Source organism: Rousettus aegyptiacus, unplaced genomic scaffold, assembly GCF_014176215.1.
Source record: "Rousettus aegyptiacus isolate mRouAeg1 unplaced genomic scaffold, mRouAeg1.p scaffold_m13_p_14, whole genome shotgun sequence".
Lineage (NCBI taxonomy): Eukaryota > Metazoa > Chordata > Mammalia > Chiroptera > Pteropodidae > Rousettus > Rousettus aegyptiacus.
The window spans coordinates 14183105-14199999 of NW_023416289.1; the positions used below are offsets into that span (position 1 = coordinate 14183105).

Sequence of the window (16895 nt, forward strand, 5' to 3'; positions counted from 1 at the left end):
TCACATCCAAGAGATGTTTAATGTATCTTCAGTTCAAGGTACAAAACACAAGGCAGGTGCTAACCCCAGGAAAGTCACCTGCCACCCATTCAGCTCCCTTAACACTATAGCCAGGCATCCCAGGCCCTAGAAGAGTAGGGTAGTGGCCCTGGGATACCTTGCTCCTTTCATTTCTGGAGAATGTCAAGGAAGTAATGTGGGAGCCCAGAGGTCACTGCTTCCATTCCTCAGAAAACCCAGACCAAAGGAACTGAAAAGTCCAGACTTGGACACAGAGCAGCAGATCCCCATAGCAACTCAAAGAAACAGCTCTGATCTGAAGCCTGGCCTGGCCCTGTGGCTTTGGTCCGAGAAAAGAAGGAACTATTTCCCCAGTAACTGGAAGCAAAGGGGAGGAGATAAAACAAGAAGTGGAGACAGATTCTCACTGCCCTAAAAAAATGGACTGTGGGTACCTGACCCAACAGGGCAGCAAAGCCCGAGGTTGAGGCCTGCTCCACCTCCCACCCCAATCCCTCTGAGGACCAGTCCCTTGATGAACTTCATTGCCAGGGCACTGTCTTTAAGCTGGTGCTAAGGAGAGGGTGGAGGGCAAGAACGGTCAGCAACAGCTAGGATATAATGCCCTTGCTTTGGGGGAAGGCAACACCTGCCGAGAGTGATCCCAGAAGACCTACTGGGGAAAGGGCATCAGCTACCCAAGTCTCAGCCTAGCTCCTAGAAGCTTTGGACTAGGTCTTGAACCAGGGTTAGGGTCTTACTAAAAGGGAATGTGGCAGGAGTTAGGAGTCGGGGTTATGGTCAAAGGGTCCCTGTGAGGACTATCCCAGGAGACCGTTCTGACTCCTCCCGTTCTGACTCCTCCTAAGGAGTCCAGTTGCTACTTCAGTCCAGGCCCCTCCGATCCCATGTCAGGCTGAGTGGGCTCTTCTGCCCTTTGTGCAAGGAACACTTCCCACAGGGGCTCTGGCCTCGGGCTCCTTCCTGAGTCCCTGGGCTACAGCCGGCCACCTCTGTTGAACTGGATGCACCAGTAGGAGTTGGCGGTGCCTGGGCTAAGATGAGTGTGGTCCTCATGTTCCATGAGGGGCTGTAGCTCCTGCTGCCGGGGGACGTCAGCGCTGCTCTCACTCCGAGACCTGCCAGCCTTGGCCAGGCTTGGGGGAAAGGCGAAGCTAGGGCGCAAATCAGAAGGCAGATCAAGAGGGGCCTGGGGCTCTTCAGCAGCTAGTGGGCGGGGAGGCAGGCGGGTCATAGTCGGGGCTTGGGTACAGGGCGGGGAGGCCAGGCTCTCCAGGGATGAGATGCTCTGGTTCCAGCCTGTTTGCATGTCCACGGGCACAATCTTGGTGGTTTCCGAGGAAACGTAGACTGCCAGGTCCCCCTGCCCACTCTTCCAGGGTAGCTCCTTCTCTGCACAGGTTGGAGAGGGGGGGATGATTCGTGGGCTGGGGCACACCTCAACGCTCCCTGGGGATAGAGAGTACACATGCGCTCATTTCCAACACAATGGAATCCTCAAGTATAAGCACATTTTCATAAATAAATTCATTCCACAGTTGCCATATTACATCCATTTGTGTGATTATTTGATGAATTCCTTGCTAAAGGGAAGCTTAGTTATATGTTGTATTCCCCAGGACCTAGCACAGGACTAGGCACATAGTGGTCACTTAACAAATACCTACTGAAAAATGAAAATAACTAAAGCAAGAGAAAGGAGTCAGGCAGGAAAGAAGCCCCATCTGCAATCAGTTCTCACTCAACTTGTAGCACCAATCTCAGAAACCACATCCTGCCAAGCCCCACCCCAGAGTGAGGTGGTTGTGAGGGTAAGGAAGATATCAAAACTCTAGCCAAAGGCTCTGCTGCTGGGAGCCCTGCCTGGACATTCACCACAGCCCTTTAGTGGGACAGAGCCCAGGAGTGTGAGCTCATGCAAACCTAATAGCAGGCTAAAGCTGTGCCGCAAAGATGCCAGAGCACTGGGGACATGAGGTGAGAATCTCAGAATGCTGGCAGTGGGGTTGGAAGGCTCAGCCCCTGCATGACAGGAAGTCTGAGGTTCTGAAACAGGAAACCTGGAAAAGAGAAGCCCTCTGGCCACCTGCCATCCCCTGCCCTCCAAAGTCAAACACAATTCCTTGCATATAATAGGTGTTCAGTATGTATCTGCTCCTTGATAAAGTCATGAGCAGTCCTATAAACTTGATTGAGTACATTATGAAATGTATCAATGCTGTGATTGAAAATAAAACTACCTCTCTTGAAAGACCTTTAACAACAACAACAACAACATTAAAACAACACAAAACTTCAATTTTCACCTTTGGAGGATGCTAGGGAACTAACTTATGGTCTTAAAACTGATAAATAAAGAGGAAAAATCAAGCATTTATCCATTCTTTCCTGTATGAACTATATTTCAAAATAACTAAGTAATTGATGAAGGGAACTTTTTTTCATAGAAGTATTCCTGCTAATAAATGCAGACAAAAAAATAGATGTAGAATATCACCATTGTGTTAACCCCTAATGCAATGCTGAATCTGGCAGTGATCAACAGTGGCTGTTAAGACCATTTGATGAAAACTAACAGGGAACTTGATAGCGGATGAATCAGGCTAATTACATCTGAACCCAGTGTGCAATGCAAACCTCATAAAAAGAGAGACAACCAGATGATATGTGCTTCCTGATATGATGCAATATATACAACATAACCAACTATAAAATATTTTTACCAAAAAATTGAAAATGAATTCTAGATGTAATTACCTGATCTAGATGTAATTACCAGTTTCAAGAAAATATACGATTTGCTAAGAAAATGAGACAGTCTAGATATACAAAGTCAGAGAAGTTAGAGGAAAACATACAGGAAGAAGGGGTCACAGAGTGATTGAGAGACACACATTGAATGGACTAATTCAGTTTTTTAGACTTTTATATAATAAAAATAAAGGAAATATTAGAGACATTGAAACATACTAAATGACACTTTGGGAATGCAATCAGCAAAATCTAGACAAGGAAATACTATGGGATAAATAATAAGGTTATTTCAATAAATACATTGCAAGGGGGAAAGAGTAAATAGCAGGAGGCATGGGGGGAACCCTTAAAAACTTGACACCATTGACAAGTTAAAACAGATATTTCTTTGTTGTGGGGGGCTGTCCTGTGCATTGTAGGATGTTTAGCAGCATCCCTAGCCTCTACTCACTTAATACAAGTGTACCCCTCCAGGTGTGGCAATCTCAAATGTCTCCAGACAATGCCAAATATCCCCTGGGGGACAAAATCACTCCACCATAACTGCCTTGAGAACCACTACTAAAGGTTAAAAGAGACTTATCAACCTAAAGCAAAAATGGGCCTTGTCTGGATTTTTATTTGAACAAATCTGTTTAAACATATATATGTATATATAAAGACAATCTGGGAAATTCGTTAACTAGATATTCAATAACCAAAATTTTAAATATGGTATCATGGTTATATTTTTAAAGAAGAATCCTTATTTTTTAGAGACACATGCTGAAGTATTTATTTTCAAAGTGATATTATATTGGTGGTTTGCTTTAAAGGAGCCCAGTGAAGAGAGGGACATAGTGGGATATAGATGAAATAAGATTGGTTAGGAGTAGGCAATTATTAAAGCTGGATAATAGACAGATGGGCATTCATTTTACTATTCTACTGTATATTTTAAAATTTTCTATAATAAAAAAATTTTTAAAGACACCTGAGGGTGCTTGAGCCAACTAGCAGTGATAGTTAGCATTATGAGCGAGATAGGTCTCCACATATGGAAACATGTGTATATTATCTTTTATCTTCAATAATTTCATTTTGATGAGTTTAGGCTCCTCCCCCCAGGACAGCCTACCACCCTTATCAGGGGTTCTACCTGAGGGCAGGTGTAGTGAGCATGGTTCACAACAGAACCTGGTGTTAGCTTTGCTTGTCACCTCGTGTTTCTCACCAAACTATAAAGGGAGGTAGCATGGTGGTGAAAAGACTGTGGGCTTTGGAGTCAGATGGGTCAGTTTCAAATTCTGGTTCTGCTGTGGGATGCTGGACAAGTCCCAAGGCCACATATTGGTTGTTGTGAGAGCTGATGTTCAGTAAATGCTGGTTGATGAATCAATGAATGATTAGGAAAAGGAAGTTTTCTGGAGTAGAGGCTATAAGTGAAAAGGGAGGAAGCCAACTGCACAGGTCCAGCTTGCTCCAGAGGGGAGGGAGGCAGAGAGGAAGCCATTACCTGAGAACTTGCCCTCTTGAAGAACCTCACTGGTGGCCCGAGCCACAAAGATGATCCCCTCATCATCTTCCTTCTCTGTCTCCGAACTGTCACTCTCCTCTTCCTCCTCAGATTCCACAGTTAAGATCACAGCAGCTGTTCAAGGACAAGAGATGAGTGAGGTAACCACCCCAGCAGCTGCCTCTTGGTACTGCAACCCCAAGCCAGCTCCCTGTCTACCCAGGCAGAGCCCACACTTGACAGAGGCACCTGGTTTCTGCTCTGGCTGCTTCAGCACTGGCCTAGGGGTTTGACCTAGAGGAAGGGAAGTAGAACCACAGATCCCAAGGAGGCAACCAGGGAAGCAGAGTCCTCAGAGGAAGCTATACTTTCAAGTTCCCCCATCCTCTTCTCTCAGCCTCAGATCCTATCATCAACTGAAAACATGAACATTTGGAGAGCTACAAGGGCCATCAATGTTCAGCTCACCCTGGTTTTGCAGATGGGACACTGGGCCCCAGGGTCCACCCATCCTTCAAGGTTCAGACCAAGCTCCTCCCTTCTCCATGACACCTTTTCCAAGTCCTCAGGGACTGTAACCTGTAGTTAGCTATCAGACACCTCCTGTCACAAATAGTCTAATAAATGCTTTGAACACAACCAGCTTTGAAATTAAGTTTGCCCATCTAGTCCCTGAGAGGAAGAGCCTCAGCTCATGGTATTAAATATAGCACAGAGGAGGATTCAGGCTGATGGGCCCCTGCCCATTCCCTACCCCTCCCATGCTCAATATCACCCCTCCTCTGTGCTTGCCTGTATCCGGAAAGCCCAAGTCTCGAGGAGGTTTCCCATTTGTAGCCGCAGTGTTAGCCACACCATTCTTCTGAGGACCAAGAAAAAAGCCTTAAGCCTCTGGCCCTGGCTCCAAACTCCAACCCTGTTTTTTGGTAGGGTCAGCAGGAGGACGAGTCTTCCTGACACAGCAGGGCAGGCAATCTGTGTCAGTCCCAATGGTTCCACCATCCCTTTAGGCCCCAGGCAAGTGTTGTGGAGTCTCAGTAAACCATGGCCCAGCATGGGCTCTTGATGCATTAGCCTGGGCTGAATTAGGGGCTTATGGAGTTGCCTGCCCCTACAAGGAATTTGCCTTTCTCCTGCTCATTTCATCTCTGGTAGGAGGTCCTGCTGCCTCCCAGCAGGTGATTGCATAGCCAAGAAGCTGATCTCCCTCTGAAGGCCTCACCTTACCCTTCTGGGGCTCCAGGAAGACATAAAAGGGAACTCAAACTGCTACAGCCACCAGGTCCCTCAGGATTATCCAATTAGCGGTCCCCCTGAGTTGCATTCCAACACTTGGGGGCCTAAAACTGCATGCTATCAGCCTCTGGCCCCAAACGAAAGTCCCAAAAGAGCACATGCCTTCTTGCAGCCAGCCTTGCGGGGTCGTGGCTTGCTCTTGGTGAAGCAGATATTGTGCTTGGTGGACTTAAAGGACTCCAGTCGCCGCTTCATGTTCTGCTGGAAGACCTCCTTGTCCTGGCGCTCCTGCGCATCCTCCAAGATGAAATGGCGGCTGCAGCTGGCTTTGTACTGGTAATGACAGCCCCGTCCTGCCATGAGGCTGAGTACCTTGGCCTCCCCACAGGAACCCCAGGCCACAGCCCCATGTTCGCCATAGGCCCTGCTGGCTGAGTTTTTTTGAGAACTAGCCATGGATTAAAATACATACATACATACATACATACATACATACATTTTCAGTTTACTGAGGAAAAACTTTCCTCATCTCAGAACCTAACTCCCCCAAATCTGGTTTCCCCTATCCCCTACTGCCCTTTCCCAATTCTCTCTAATTTGAAGTGTCAAGAGGCAGAGGGCTACTATGAGACCATGGGGGACGTTTCTTTCTTGCATCTCTAGTTATGAACCTCGGCCTTTGCCTGGCCCACATGCCCACTTTAACTACACAGGATTCTCTCTCCAGGTAGAACTCTCCAGCGAGCCATTCCTACAACCACCACCACCATAACACCTTGGGGTGCACTTGGAACTCCCATAACCATCTCTCCTGATACCCTGGACCCTCTCTTGGTCCAACAACTACCTAGGCCCAATTCAGGACCAACCCCATCATCTGCTCCTTCTAACTTTTTCTAATGAAGACCAAGCCAACTACACTCACCTAGACTGCCTCCATCTCAACCTTGGCTCTTGACAGCCTGTTCATTTTCTAGTGGTAATCCCCCAAGTACTACCAATGTGTTCGAAATCATCTTTTCTTGCCTCACCCATTCCCAGCCTGGTCCCTTCCCTATATCTTGCATTTTCTGCTTCCCTGGACCAGTTATAAGAGCTCCCTGCAAGTCTCCCATCTGCCCCCTCTATATACTCACTCAGAGGTACCCCTCCCTTGAGGAGGTGAAGGGAAGGGTTCATTTCTTTCACAGGGCTCATAAATCCCCAATCCTAGCCTCCACTTTGCTCAGCTCACTCTTTCCTGCTCCCATCTATTCCCTGCTCCTTCTATATTTCTCCCTCTCCTGCTCCTTCAATCCCTCCCTCACCACTGGCCCCTCTACTCTGCTTTTAAGCATGCTCCTGCCCTTACCTCCTTGAAGAAAACCTTTCCATTGATGCCATTGCTTCCTTTTTGCTGCCAAACTTTTATACTTTGATTCAGACACTTTCGCTCATATCCATTACTTTCTTAAATACCAGAAATACAACTGCAGGCTCCACAGCTCCCAGCGCTGCCTTTTCTCTGGTCACCAGTGCTATGGCCTCTGATTAGGCACTGGCCTCACCTCTGTGCAGCATCCAGCCCTCCTTCTGTCCCAGGCCTCTTGAGAGTTCCTTCTCTCTCCTCTTTTGCTGGTTCCCCTTCTTTTTCTTCCATGTGCATTTCTCACAGTGTTGTCTTTCACCCTCCTCTCTTCTTTCTAAATGCTCTCCCCAGCAAAGATATCCATTCTCTCAGTTTCAGCTAACCCAGTAATGGAAATTTGTGGTTCCCAAACAGCAGCCATCAGATTAACTGCATTTGAATCACCTGGGGGACTTATCAAAAGCACAGAGTCTTTATCCATTCCATACTACAGAATCAGAATTTTCAGGAGGTAAAGCCAGGAATAAGTACTCTAGCAAGCTCCCTGGGAGAATTCTGATGTAGTCAGGTAAGAAAACCTCTGATAAAGATTGCTTCCAAATCTTTACCTCCAGCCCTTATCTCTCTCTTAGACTATAATCTTATATTTCTAACTGCATACAAGATACTTCTGTCTCTCTCTGATGATATTTCTGTAAAGAACATGAGGAATTATGGATTGTTATATTATAACTAAGTTAATTCATTACTGGCTAAGTAAACATACCCCCAAAATTCTTGATCCATTTCAGTCTGGAGGAAAGTCTTTAGTAGCATACCACAGAGCTCTGTCCTCAGCTCTATCCTGTTCAACATTTTTATGTTGATTTGGATGGATACAGATTTAACAGCCTTAGCAAGTTCTTACATGATGTGAATCTGAGCAGATATTTGGTGGCAGACATGGGATCCAAACGATGGAATGATGGGCTAAATCAAATAAGATGAGATTTAACAGGAACAAGCACACTCTCACTCCAGTTTTTTTGACTACACAAGAACTGGTTGGACTGAACCCACTGACCAATCTTATATACACACATCCACAGACAAGCAATCAGTATTTCCATCCTGATGTATAGAAAGAAATACATAACATACCTATGAATGTTCCTGAATCTGACCAGGCCTTTAGATCTAACTACCAGGAAACACAGGGGAGGGAGGAACATGTTAAATACCACCAATGAAATATAATTAGCAAACCTATAAAATGGGAAATTTTCTGAGACACAGTACCTAGTTTCTTCCAGAAATAAATAACAAGGGGGAAAAAGGAGGGAGACAGAACTACTATCGTTATTTTTAAGTAAAGAGACATATTTGCCACATACAAAATATGGACTTTGGATCCTGATTTAAACAAACCATCTGGAAAAAGATATTTGTGAACACTGACTGGATATTTTACGTGAAAAGGAATTACTGTTATTTGTTGTAAGCAATAATGGTACTATGGTTATTTTTTTAAAAAGTTCTTGCTACCTAGAATTACATACTAAAATATTTAGAGATGATACGATATCTGGACTTTGCTTTAAGATAATTAAGTGTAGGTGGGGTATGGTGGGGTCTAAAATGTAGCAAGATTAACCATGTGTTGATAATTATTGAAGCTGGGTGATAGATAAATGAGTTATTTTATTCTCTCTAGTTTTGTGAATGAGTGGAACTTTCTATTAGGGAAAAAGTAAACAAAACAAAATGAAAGAACCCTGGGTTGGCTGAGATAGGGTGTAACAGCAATTGACTGAGGAAGATGCTGCCTTTGCCTGATTAAAAGGAGAGTACAGGGCCTCAGGGTAGGAGCCAAAGCAGCAGGGGTTTGGGGGTGTGAGAAGAAAATGGCAAGTTCTAGAACTAGAAAAGTGAGACAGGCCTTGTGCCATTACCTGGCCAACCACAGCTAAAATAGCACCTTCCATTCTGGGTCTCATTTCTTATGACCAGAGAAGATACACCAGGGAGAGGAAATGCTGGTCTGAGGGCAGAAGGCCTGTGTGGAAGGGAACGGTCTTGAAAGCTTTGAAAACTTATTCTGCAGAGGTGCAGAGAGTTAAATTGAGACCAGTGGGAGAAAATTAAAGGAAGCCAATTCTGTCTCAGCAGTAGAAACAACCCTGACTGTTAAAATTGCCAGGATTTACAGGAGGTTGGTGAGAGGCTTCGCATTCCAGGAAGGTTCAAGGTGATGGTTTGCTGCCCCCTTGTGGGGTTGCAACAGGTTTCCTCCTGGGTGGGATTGGCCTGTCCAGCCCCAAAGCTTCTGCATTTAACTCACATTACCTAAAGCAATTCTGCCTTCCCCAGGCTAAGCTGGTCCTTCTGGCTTCCTCAGCACTCCTGCTTGTCTATGACCATATCAAGCCCTTTGTACTCTATCTCCTACTCTCCCCTCCAGGGCTAATCACCCTGTCCTATGTGTTCCTCTCTCAGCTCTAATCCACTCCAGCTTCCCTCAACTGGTTCATCCAGCCTCTCAACTCACCCCCTCCAATTTGATCTGCACTCTGCTATCAGAGAAGACATCTTTAAACAGCACTTGTATCAGGCTAACCCTTACTCAAAAAAACAAACAAAAAACCTAAAAGTTATTACCAATAAGTTGAACCCACATTCTTCAACTGGGTATCTATAGTTCTCCACAAGCTGGTGCAACTGCCCCTTGAGCCTGCAGTCATGGCCTCCCCAGACCACCCTTATCCCTTCAGAACTCACGCCCTGCCTGTTCTCACCCTCCGGCGTGGCTTGTAGAGACCTCCACAGAGCAGATGGTGCATCGCAGCATCCTCACGGTCCCGGCCACTACGTACTGTGTCAATCACCTGCAGATCCAGACATGCTCCACTGCCACTCTCCCTCCTGCAGGAAGCAGGGAGCACATGTGCTTCAGAGGCACCAGGAGGCACAGGCCAGGGGAAGGGCAGAAGCAAGCGTGCTCACAAACCTATCCTAGAAGGGAATCAGAGAGGGCCCAATGGAGAGGGGCTTGAGGAAGGGAAAGTGGGCTCAAGGACTTACAGCAAGTTGGTGACAGAGGTCTCTGCCACAGAATTGCGGCTGGGCATAGAGGGCAGAGTGAGCCCTGCGGAGGATAAGACGTGGCCTCCCTGCAGGGACCAAGGCAAAGGTCAGACAATAATCAGATTGAGGGTGGCCCAGATAGAGGATAATAAAAAGAATAATAATAGTTAACACTACTCTGTTCTTTTGATGCTTCGGGTACTGTGCCAGGCACTTTACCTACTGAATCTACAAAACTCTGTGACATAAGCACTCTTATTTCCACTTTCTTACAGTTGAGGAAACTGAGGCTCAGAGAAGATAAGTGACTTACCCAAGGTCACAAGCCTATAAGTGATAATAATGGAACCACATGCGTTGACTCCAGAGTCCAGCTGTTTCCCACCTTTCTTTACTGCCTGCCAGACTCTGAATATCAGCATTAGGCCAAGCTGGTTCCTGCACCTGCCACTTCATAAGACTGAGTCTGCTCGGAATTCACAACTCCCTTGTTCAGGGCTTGTCTGCTGTCACCCCCTCCTGCTCTGCTCTGCTGGCTACCTGCCCACCTACCACTAGCTGCTGACCCACCTGGTCCACAAAGCTGATGGCATCCCGGATGTTGAGTCTGTAATACACATCCCAGATCTGGTCCCGGATGCGGTAGGCTGACCGCCGCATCAGCAGCTGACTCAGGTACTTCTTGTCAAACTGCTCCCACCTACAGAGGATGTCACACCCAGCCCTGAGTACCATCCCCAAGACCTGGCCGGCTGGCCCTTCCTCAGATGGGACAGGGGCACCACCAGCACTGGCTTGTCTCTCTTGGCATCAGCCTCAGTTAGGGAGAATCTCAAAGATAGTCCTTGCCCCATAGTGTTATGGGAAAGCCTGGCATTAATGAAGTTATTACAGATAACTGTAAAATTGCAACCATGACAAGAACTACAATGGGTAATTATAGAATATGATAGGGATTTATCCTAGTCAGGGAGGCCAGAAAAGGCCTCCCTAAAGATTTAATGCCTTTGGTGAGATCTGAAGGATAAACAGAGGTTAAGTAGGTGAGAGGGAAGCAAGGGAATGTTCTAGTAGAGAAAATGTGTGCAAAGGTCCCAGTGGCTGGGGTGGGAGCAGTATAGCGAGTCCTGAGGTTCTAAACTAGGGTCCATGTAATTAGCAGGCAGACAGTCAAAGGCAGAGCAGAGCACAGTGCGGCTGGAGTCCAGCAGATGCGGGAGCCTCGCCTTATCCTGAGAGTACTGGGATGCCACTGAAGGGCTGAAGGCAGAGATCACTCAGGCTGAGCCTGGCTGTGTCCCTGCTCAGGAATATGGCACATTCCCCATGCTGCCCTGTCTGGTAGGGCTGCTGCTGCTGCTGCTGAAGGAGCTTCGGGGCAGCTCCCTCACCTGTCCCTCCAGTAGTGATAGCCATGGTGCCCCACAACGTCCTCCACTGCAGCCAGAATGTGGTCAAAAGTCTAGAAGGGGGGTGGGTAGGGGGACTGGATCAGGACTCTGCTCAAAATAGGAGAAGGGAGAGAGGGACAGGTGGAGGGATGGGGTTCTGGTACCCACGTGCTCATGCAGCTCCTCATTCAGGGTAGGTTTGTGATGTTCACACCTCTTCACCTTCAGCCATTTGACCAGTGGCTTGATGGTCAGGCCCTACAGACAGGCAGCAGATGAGCCCTGCCTTATCCACTTCCCTGCTGCCTTTCTCTCCCCATAATTAGGCCTCAGCTTCTGAATCTCACCTCACTACACTCAAGGTCTGGGAAGTCAGGTCCCTGTACCCCTAGCAGGAAGAGGAACCCTTGTCCCAAAGGTGCCACGCCTCCCCCAGGGCTTGCTGTACCCTCTCCACACCCAGCATTGTAGTCTCTCCCACCTGCACGATGACTGTGAAGAAGACGACCACAATAGTGGTGGCCACAAAGTAGTCCTTGGCAGGAACCTTGGTCCTATCCAGTAGGATGACGAGAGCAAAGGCCACAGCCCCCCGTAGACCCCCATAGGACATCACCACCTGGTCAATCTTGTCCAGAGGGACCAGCCGGAATTGATTCAGCACCCACGTCTGCAGGACTACACCTACATCAGGAGGAAGGCCAGTGGGATCAGGGGGTTGGGAATGGAGGGCACTGGGAGTGATGGCACCAAGTATCTGGGTGAGGTCTGACAGGGGCAGGGAAGGATGAACAATAAGGGGAGACTTAGGAATTGACAATGATGTGGAATCAGATTAGGGGATGAGCTGGGGCAGGGGCAGGAAGGAGAGTGGAAAAGCAGAGTATGCCAGCAATACCGAGGGCTCGGAAGAACAGGATGAAGAAGAGGGTGCCCAGCACCAGCCCAGAATCCCAGGCCCACTTAGAAGAGTCCACAGCAGAGATGCCAAGCAGCATGAAGATGACAGTTTCAGCGCAGCTGGCTAGAGTCTTCATTGTGTATTTGACAGCTGTGCGTGACTTATGAGAGATATTGGCCTCCACATACTTCTTACAGCCCAAGCCACACATAGTCACCCTGGGAGAGGAATGGAGAAACCAGGCAAGTGAGGAGGGGGTGCAGGAGGCACACCCTCTAGGGTTTGAGCATGCTGCAGGAGAGGGTGTTGCCCATCACAGGATGTCGGACTCTCAGAGCTGAAGCCCAGGAAGCATAGACACTGTCCAAGGATAGCTAGTAGTAATCCTGGGATAAGAGTCCAAATCTCCATGCTTCCCACTCAGTACCTCCTGGAGGAGATGGTAAGAGAAACATGCTCTGAACAGCATACTCTCTGGGGGCACCTTTTGAAGTGCTATGACTGCCAGACCCAGTGGCACCTGGCATTGAAGCCGACACCCCAGCTTAGCCCAAACCCCACAGAGCACTCCAGGCAAAGGAAGACTGCATTCTGGGGCACCCAGGAAAGTTCTGGAGACAGATCCTGAAACATTACCTGAGGTTTACTGTCTCCCAAAAGGAGTCTGAGGCTCCAGTACCACAAGAGCTCAAGGAAACCTATAGATTCCTCAGGGTAGTGCTTCTATCCATATGAGGGGCAACCATCTCCAGTGCCCCCTCCCAGCTGCCTGCTTGCAAGGCCCCCCAGGACTCACGCAAGAATGGCGGAGAGCGAGGCCATTTCAGCAGTGAGGTAGGCTGCGTAGGCGAGGAGGAAGACCAGCAGCGGCTCGATGATGCGGACCCGCTTGGTGAAGCGTGTGGTCAGGGCCAGGAGGAAGGCAAAGACTAAGCCCACGGCTGCCCCGCCCAGACTGACCACAAACAGGGAGGCTGGGGGAGGAGTGGGTTGTCAGCACCACCCCTGGCCCGGACCCTACCTGGACTGACAAGACTGCTGCCTGGCAGGGAGCAGAGGATGATGCCCACTACACTCCCCGGGGGTCAGGATCCTGGGAAAGCCCCTCCTCAGTTTCTCAGGGCCCCATTTCTCCATAAAGGAGGGAAGAAAATGAGGCAACCTGAATGGCTTCCTCTGTCCTGATGCGTTGGGGACAGGTACTCAGCAACCCAGTGGAGGCAGACCTCCAGTGCCAAGCCGAGAGGGAGGAGATACTGACCGACTCCCTTCAGGTAGTCAGTGGCTTGCACGTTGGCAGAGCCCATCTCCACAAAGGAATTGCAGACCTTGTACAGCACCTGAGGGAGAAGAGAGGAGTCAGAAGCAAAGGAAGGCAGCAATTGGAACTGCTGGGAGGTGAATGCTGAGATGTATTTCTTTCCCAAGGGATCCAGAGGGAGGGTCTACTCATATATCCAACTGGTCAGAGCATGGCATTCTAGGATCATGGATAGCAGCCAGCTGAGCACTCTCACCACAGTGACTGCATCATTGAGCAGGGACTCGCCAAAGACGATGATAAAGAGAGTCTCGTTGACATGCACCTCCTCGAAGACAGCCAGAACAGCCACGGGGTCCACTGCTGAGATGAGGCTCCCGAACAGCAGGAAGTCCAGCAAGCCAGCCTGCACTCTAGGGGCTTTTGAGGAACAAATGGGGGACAGTAATTTGTGAGGTATTGAGTCTCCTATAACATTCCCAGTGACAAAGCCAGAATCCACCTCACTGTTAAACAAGGACATTTGGAGGACTTGGGATGGTGAAGAGAGCATCAGCCTGCTGATCAAGAGACTTGAGCCTAAGACCTGGCTTTGCCGCTTACCAACTCTGTGATGTTGGTGCTGTCACTGCCACATGAATTCTCTTAGCCTTGCCTCCTCATCTGCCTACCTCACCAGATTGCTGCAAAAGTCAGTCCAGGAGATGGCTAAGAAAGCTCTAACCTGAAAAGCTAAAGTGGCACTGACAATAAAAACTGCAACAGCAGTAATAATAATCACCAACAGGTGGAAACTAGCTGCTGACTGGCTTTATTAGGGAGAAGAACAGAAGAGTGTGCTTTCTCCCACACCTGTGGTTCAAAGCCTAAGGGACGTGACACTCACAATTGCAGGTGGGGGAAAGGCTATCCACCTATGAGGGCTTAATATAGTATGATAAGTGGCACAGGTGGGACTTGAATATGTCATATAATCTCTGTGAGCCTTGATTTCATCATGTGTATATATTGGGAATAATAACAGTATCTCCTTCACAAAGTTCTTCATTTAGCCAGTGCCTAATACATAGAAAGTACCCTGTTATTAGGATTACTATTATTATTGCAGTTTCCCATCCTCCTTTCCCTTCCTGCCCAAGAATTCACTGACCTGTTAGGAAAACCAGGTTGGCACCCCCAAATAAAAATTACAAACCTCCCCTTGCACCTTGGAAGAAGTCTGAATTACCCACATTCAGGGTTGAATAGATTTAGGGAGCTGGAAATGAGGAAGAAGGGAGCAGGTCAGGACAGCCTGAAGGCAAAAAGCCTCTGTAAAATGGGCCTCTTTTACTAAACTTGGACCTGATATCAAATAAGTTTAAGGGCCTCTATTTTCTTATTCATTGAATGGGATAAATTATACTCCAACTGTCAAGAGTCAGTGGAATAAGTGAGAACACCTAGTGTAGTGTTTTGCATTTTATGGATGTATAATGCATATTTATTAAAAATAATAATATGAGCCAGGATGGTAGGCCCTCACAGAAATGGTTAGCTGTGCCTCAGGGGAGCAGAGCTGACAAGTGGTAACAGAGGGCAGGAGGCAGCAGGGTGGTAATACAGGCTTCCCAGCTTGGCAGCCCACACACAGCTGGGAACCAGGCCCCTGCTCAGCTGTCATGGTTTAGAAGCCCAGGCTTAACTGGCAAAAACCTAAATGACAGCTGAAGGCCCTTCTGGAGCATTGCCTTGCATTCCAGTTGGGAGGGACCCAAGATGGAGTTCTCAGGGTATAGGTCTCGCCGCCATGGGATCTCTAGAGCTGGAGAAGGGAGTTGGATGATGGGTCTGGCAAAGCTTCCCTCTGCCAGCTCAGGTCTAAATGTCACTTACCCACAAGTCCAGCTTGCTGCAGACCCCAGAGGGCAGCGCCTGTTGTAAAGGCATTCCAGAGTGTGCCCACCACAGCATAGGTGAGGATAGCACCCAAGTTGTCAAAGAACAGCCGGCTGGGCATGAAATAGCCTGAGTCCAGCACGATAGGAGGCAGCAGGAAGAGGAAGAAGGTGCCTGGCTCCAGCTGGTACTCAGCTTTCTTGGCCACAGCCAAGACAATGCCTCCAAGCACCAGTCCCAGCAAAATCAGCAGGCAGCTCTCTGGGACCAGAGATGTCACCTTCCGAGACAAGTGAAACACTACAATGCAAGAAGAGGGCCGAAGGTATCAGCTTATGGGTAACACACACACACACACACACACACACACACACACAGGCGCGTGCACGTATATGCACAGGTCTTTAACCAGTCTTAGAAGGTTATCCAAGGTCAGGACCCCTGACCTTAGAACCAAAGAAGGAGAAAAGAAATTCAGGACTCCTAGAATCTCCCAACATCTCAGGGTTACAAACCCTCCACCACAGCCAAAGTCGTCTGTTTCTTGGTGTTCCTATCATGGTAACCTAGGCCGCCATTGCTTTCTTGTTCCATTTCCAGAAATGCCCCCCTTCTCTCTACTCTCATCCTTTCTCTGGTTTCCCTTACCACAGCCATTAATTAAACCTCAGCAAATGCTACTCAGTATATTGTTATGTATAACATAGCTGTAAAAATCAGGGCCTCTGGAGCCAGGCTGCCTGGTTTCAAATCCTAGCTCATCAAGTTCACTAGTTCTGTGAACTTGGAGCAAATAACTTCACCTTTTTCAGTTTTCTCAAGAGCAAAATGGGAATAAAAACAGTAATTATTTCATAGTACTGTTGTGAGGTTTAAATAAGACAATCTACTCAAAAACACTCAGCCCAGTGCTTTATAGTAAGCACTCAATAAATGTTACATATTATTATATTATTGTGTCCTATCTCCCTAACTAGACGATAATGCATATTATACCTCCTGGAAGCACTATGTTAGCCCAATGTGCTTTTCATAATATAGGATCACCAAGGACTCAGTAATTTAAAAAGCATTAGGTTTAGCAGTTAAAAGATCTCTAATTCTTCTGTCTTCAGCACTTTCTAATTGTGTGATCTCAGGAAATTATTTAATTTACCTGAATTTCAATTTCTGCTCCTGTAATATGGAAAAATACTCATCACGCAGGGTGAGGATAAAATGATATAGTGTAAGTGTGTCAGACACATAGCAGATTCTCAATAAATATTAATAAAATATGACTCTAGGGGAAAATAATAGCTCTTTCTCTAGGAAAAGAGGAGGAGATATGAAACAGGTTTCTAGCACTATTGCGACTTCTTCCTTTGTCCCCTAAAATAAAGTCTTTTGGTTTTCCCTGGGTTCCCAATTGCCTTGGGGTGAACACTTCTCACATACAATCCCTCAGGCGGTGGGTAGTGGAGGAGACTTCTGTATTAACCTGTGTGAAACCCAATGCCAAGACAGTGCCCTTTGGAAGCTGTAGCCAAAGGGCTTAGGACAGTGCC

General features: G+C 47.6%; 1 protein-coding gene across 11 annotated transcripts in view; it reads right to left on the bottom strand.

The window, feature by feature from the left end:
- SLC9A5 (solute carrier family 9 member A5) overlaps positions 1–16895 on the bottom strand; it is a 20263-nt gene continuing 3368 nt past the window's right edge. The window contains exons 2-16 of one of the 11 annotated variants that reach the window (XM_016163540.2): positions 15346–15648; positions 13727–13890; positions 13471–13549; positions 13006–13183; positions 12207–12427; positions 11790–11992; positions 11477–11566; positions 11309–11379; positions 10488–10617; positions 9915–10003; positions 9629–9755; positions 5669–5839; positions 5063–5129; positions 4271–4405; positions 1–1470 (exon numbers count right to left, since the gene is read on the bottom strand). In XM_016163540.2, the coding sequence (XP_016019026.2) occupies positions 998–1470; positions 4271–4405; positions 5063–5129; positions 5669–5839; positions 9629–9755; positions 9915–10003; positions 10488–10617; positions 11309–11379; positions 11477–11566; positions 11790–11992; positions 12207–12427; positions 13006–13183; positions 13471–13549; positions 13727–13890; positions 15346–15648 (2501 nt within the window). In that variant the 3' untranslated portion in view covers positions 1–997. Of the gene's footprint in view, positions 1471–4270; positions 4406–4738; positions 4874–5062; positions 5133–5668; positions 5840–5963; positions 7824–9628; positions 9756–9914; positions 10004–10487; positions 10618–11308; positions 11380–11476; positions 11567–11789; positions 11993–12206; positions 12428–13005; positions 13184–13470; positions 13550–13726; positions 13891–15345; positions 15649–16895 lie in introns of those variants that run through there. The other 10 variants (XM_016163532.2, XM_036231482.1, XM_036231481.1 and 7 more) reach the window with 10 other exon arrangements.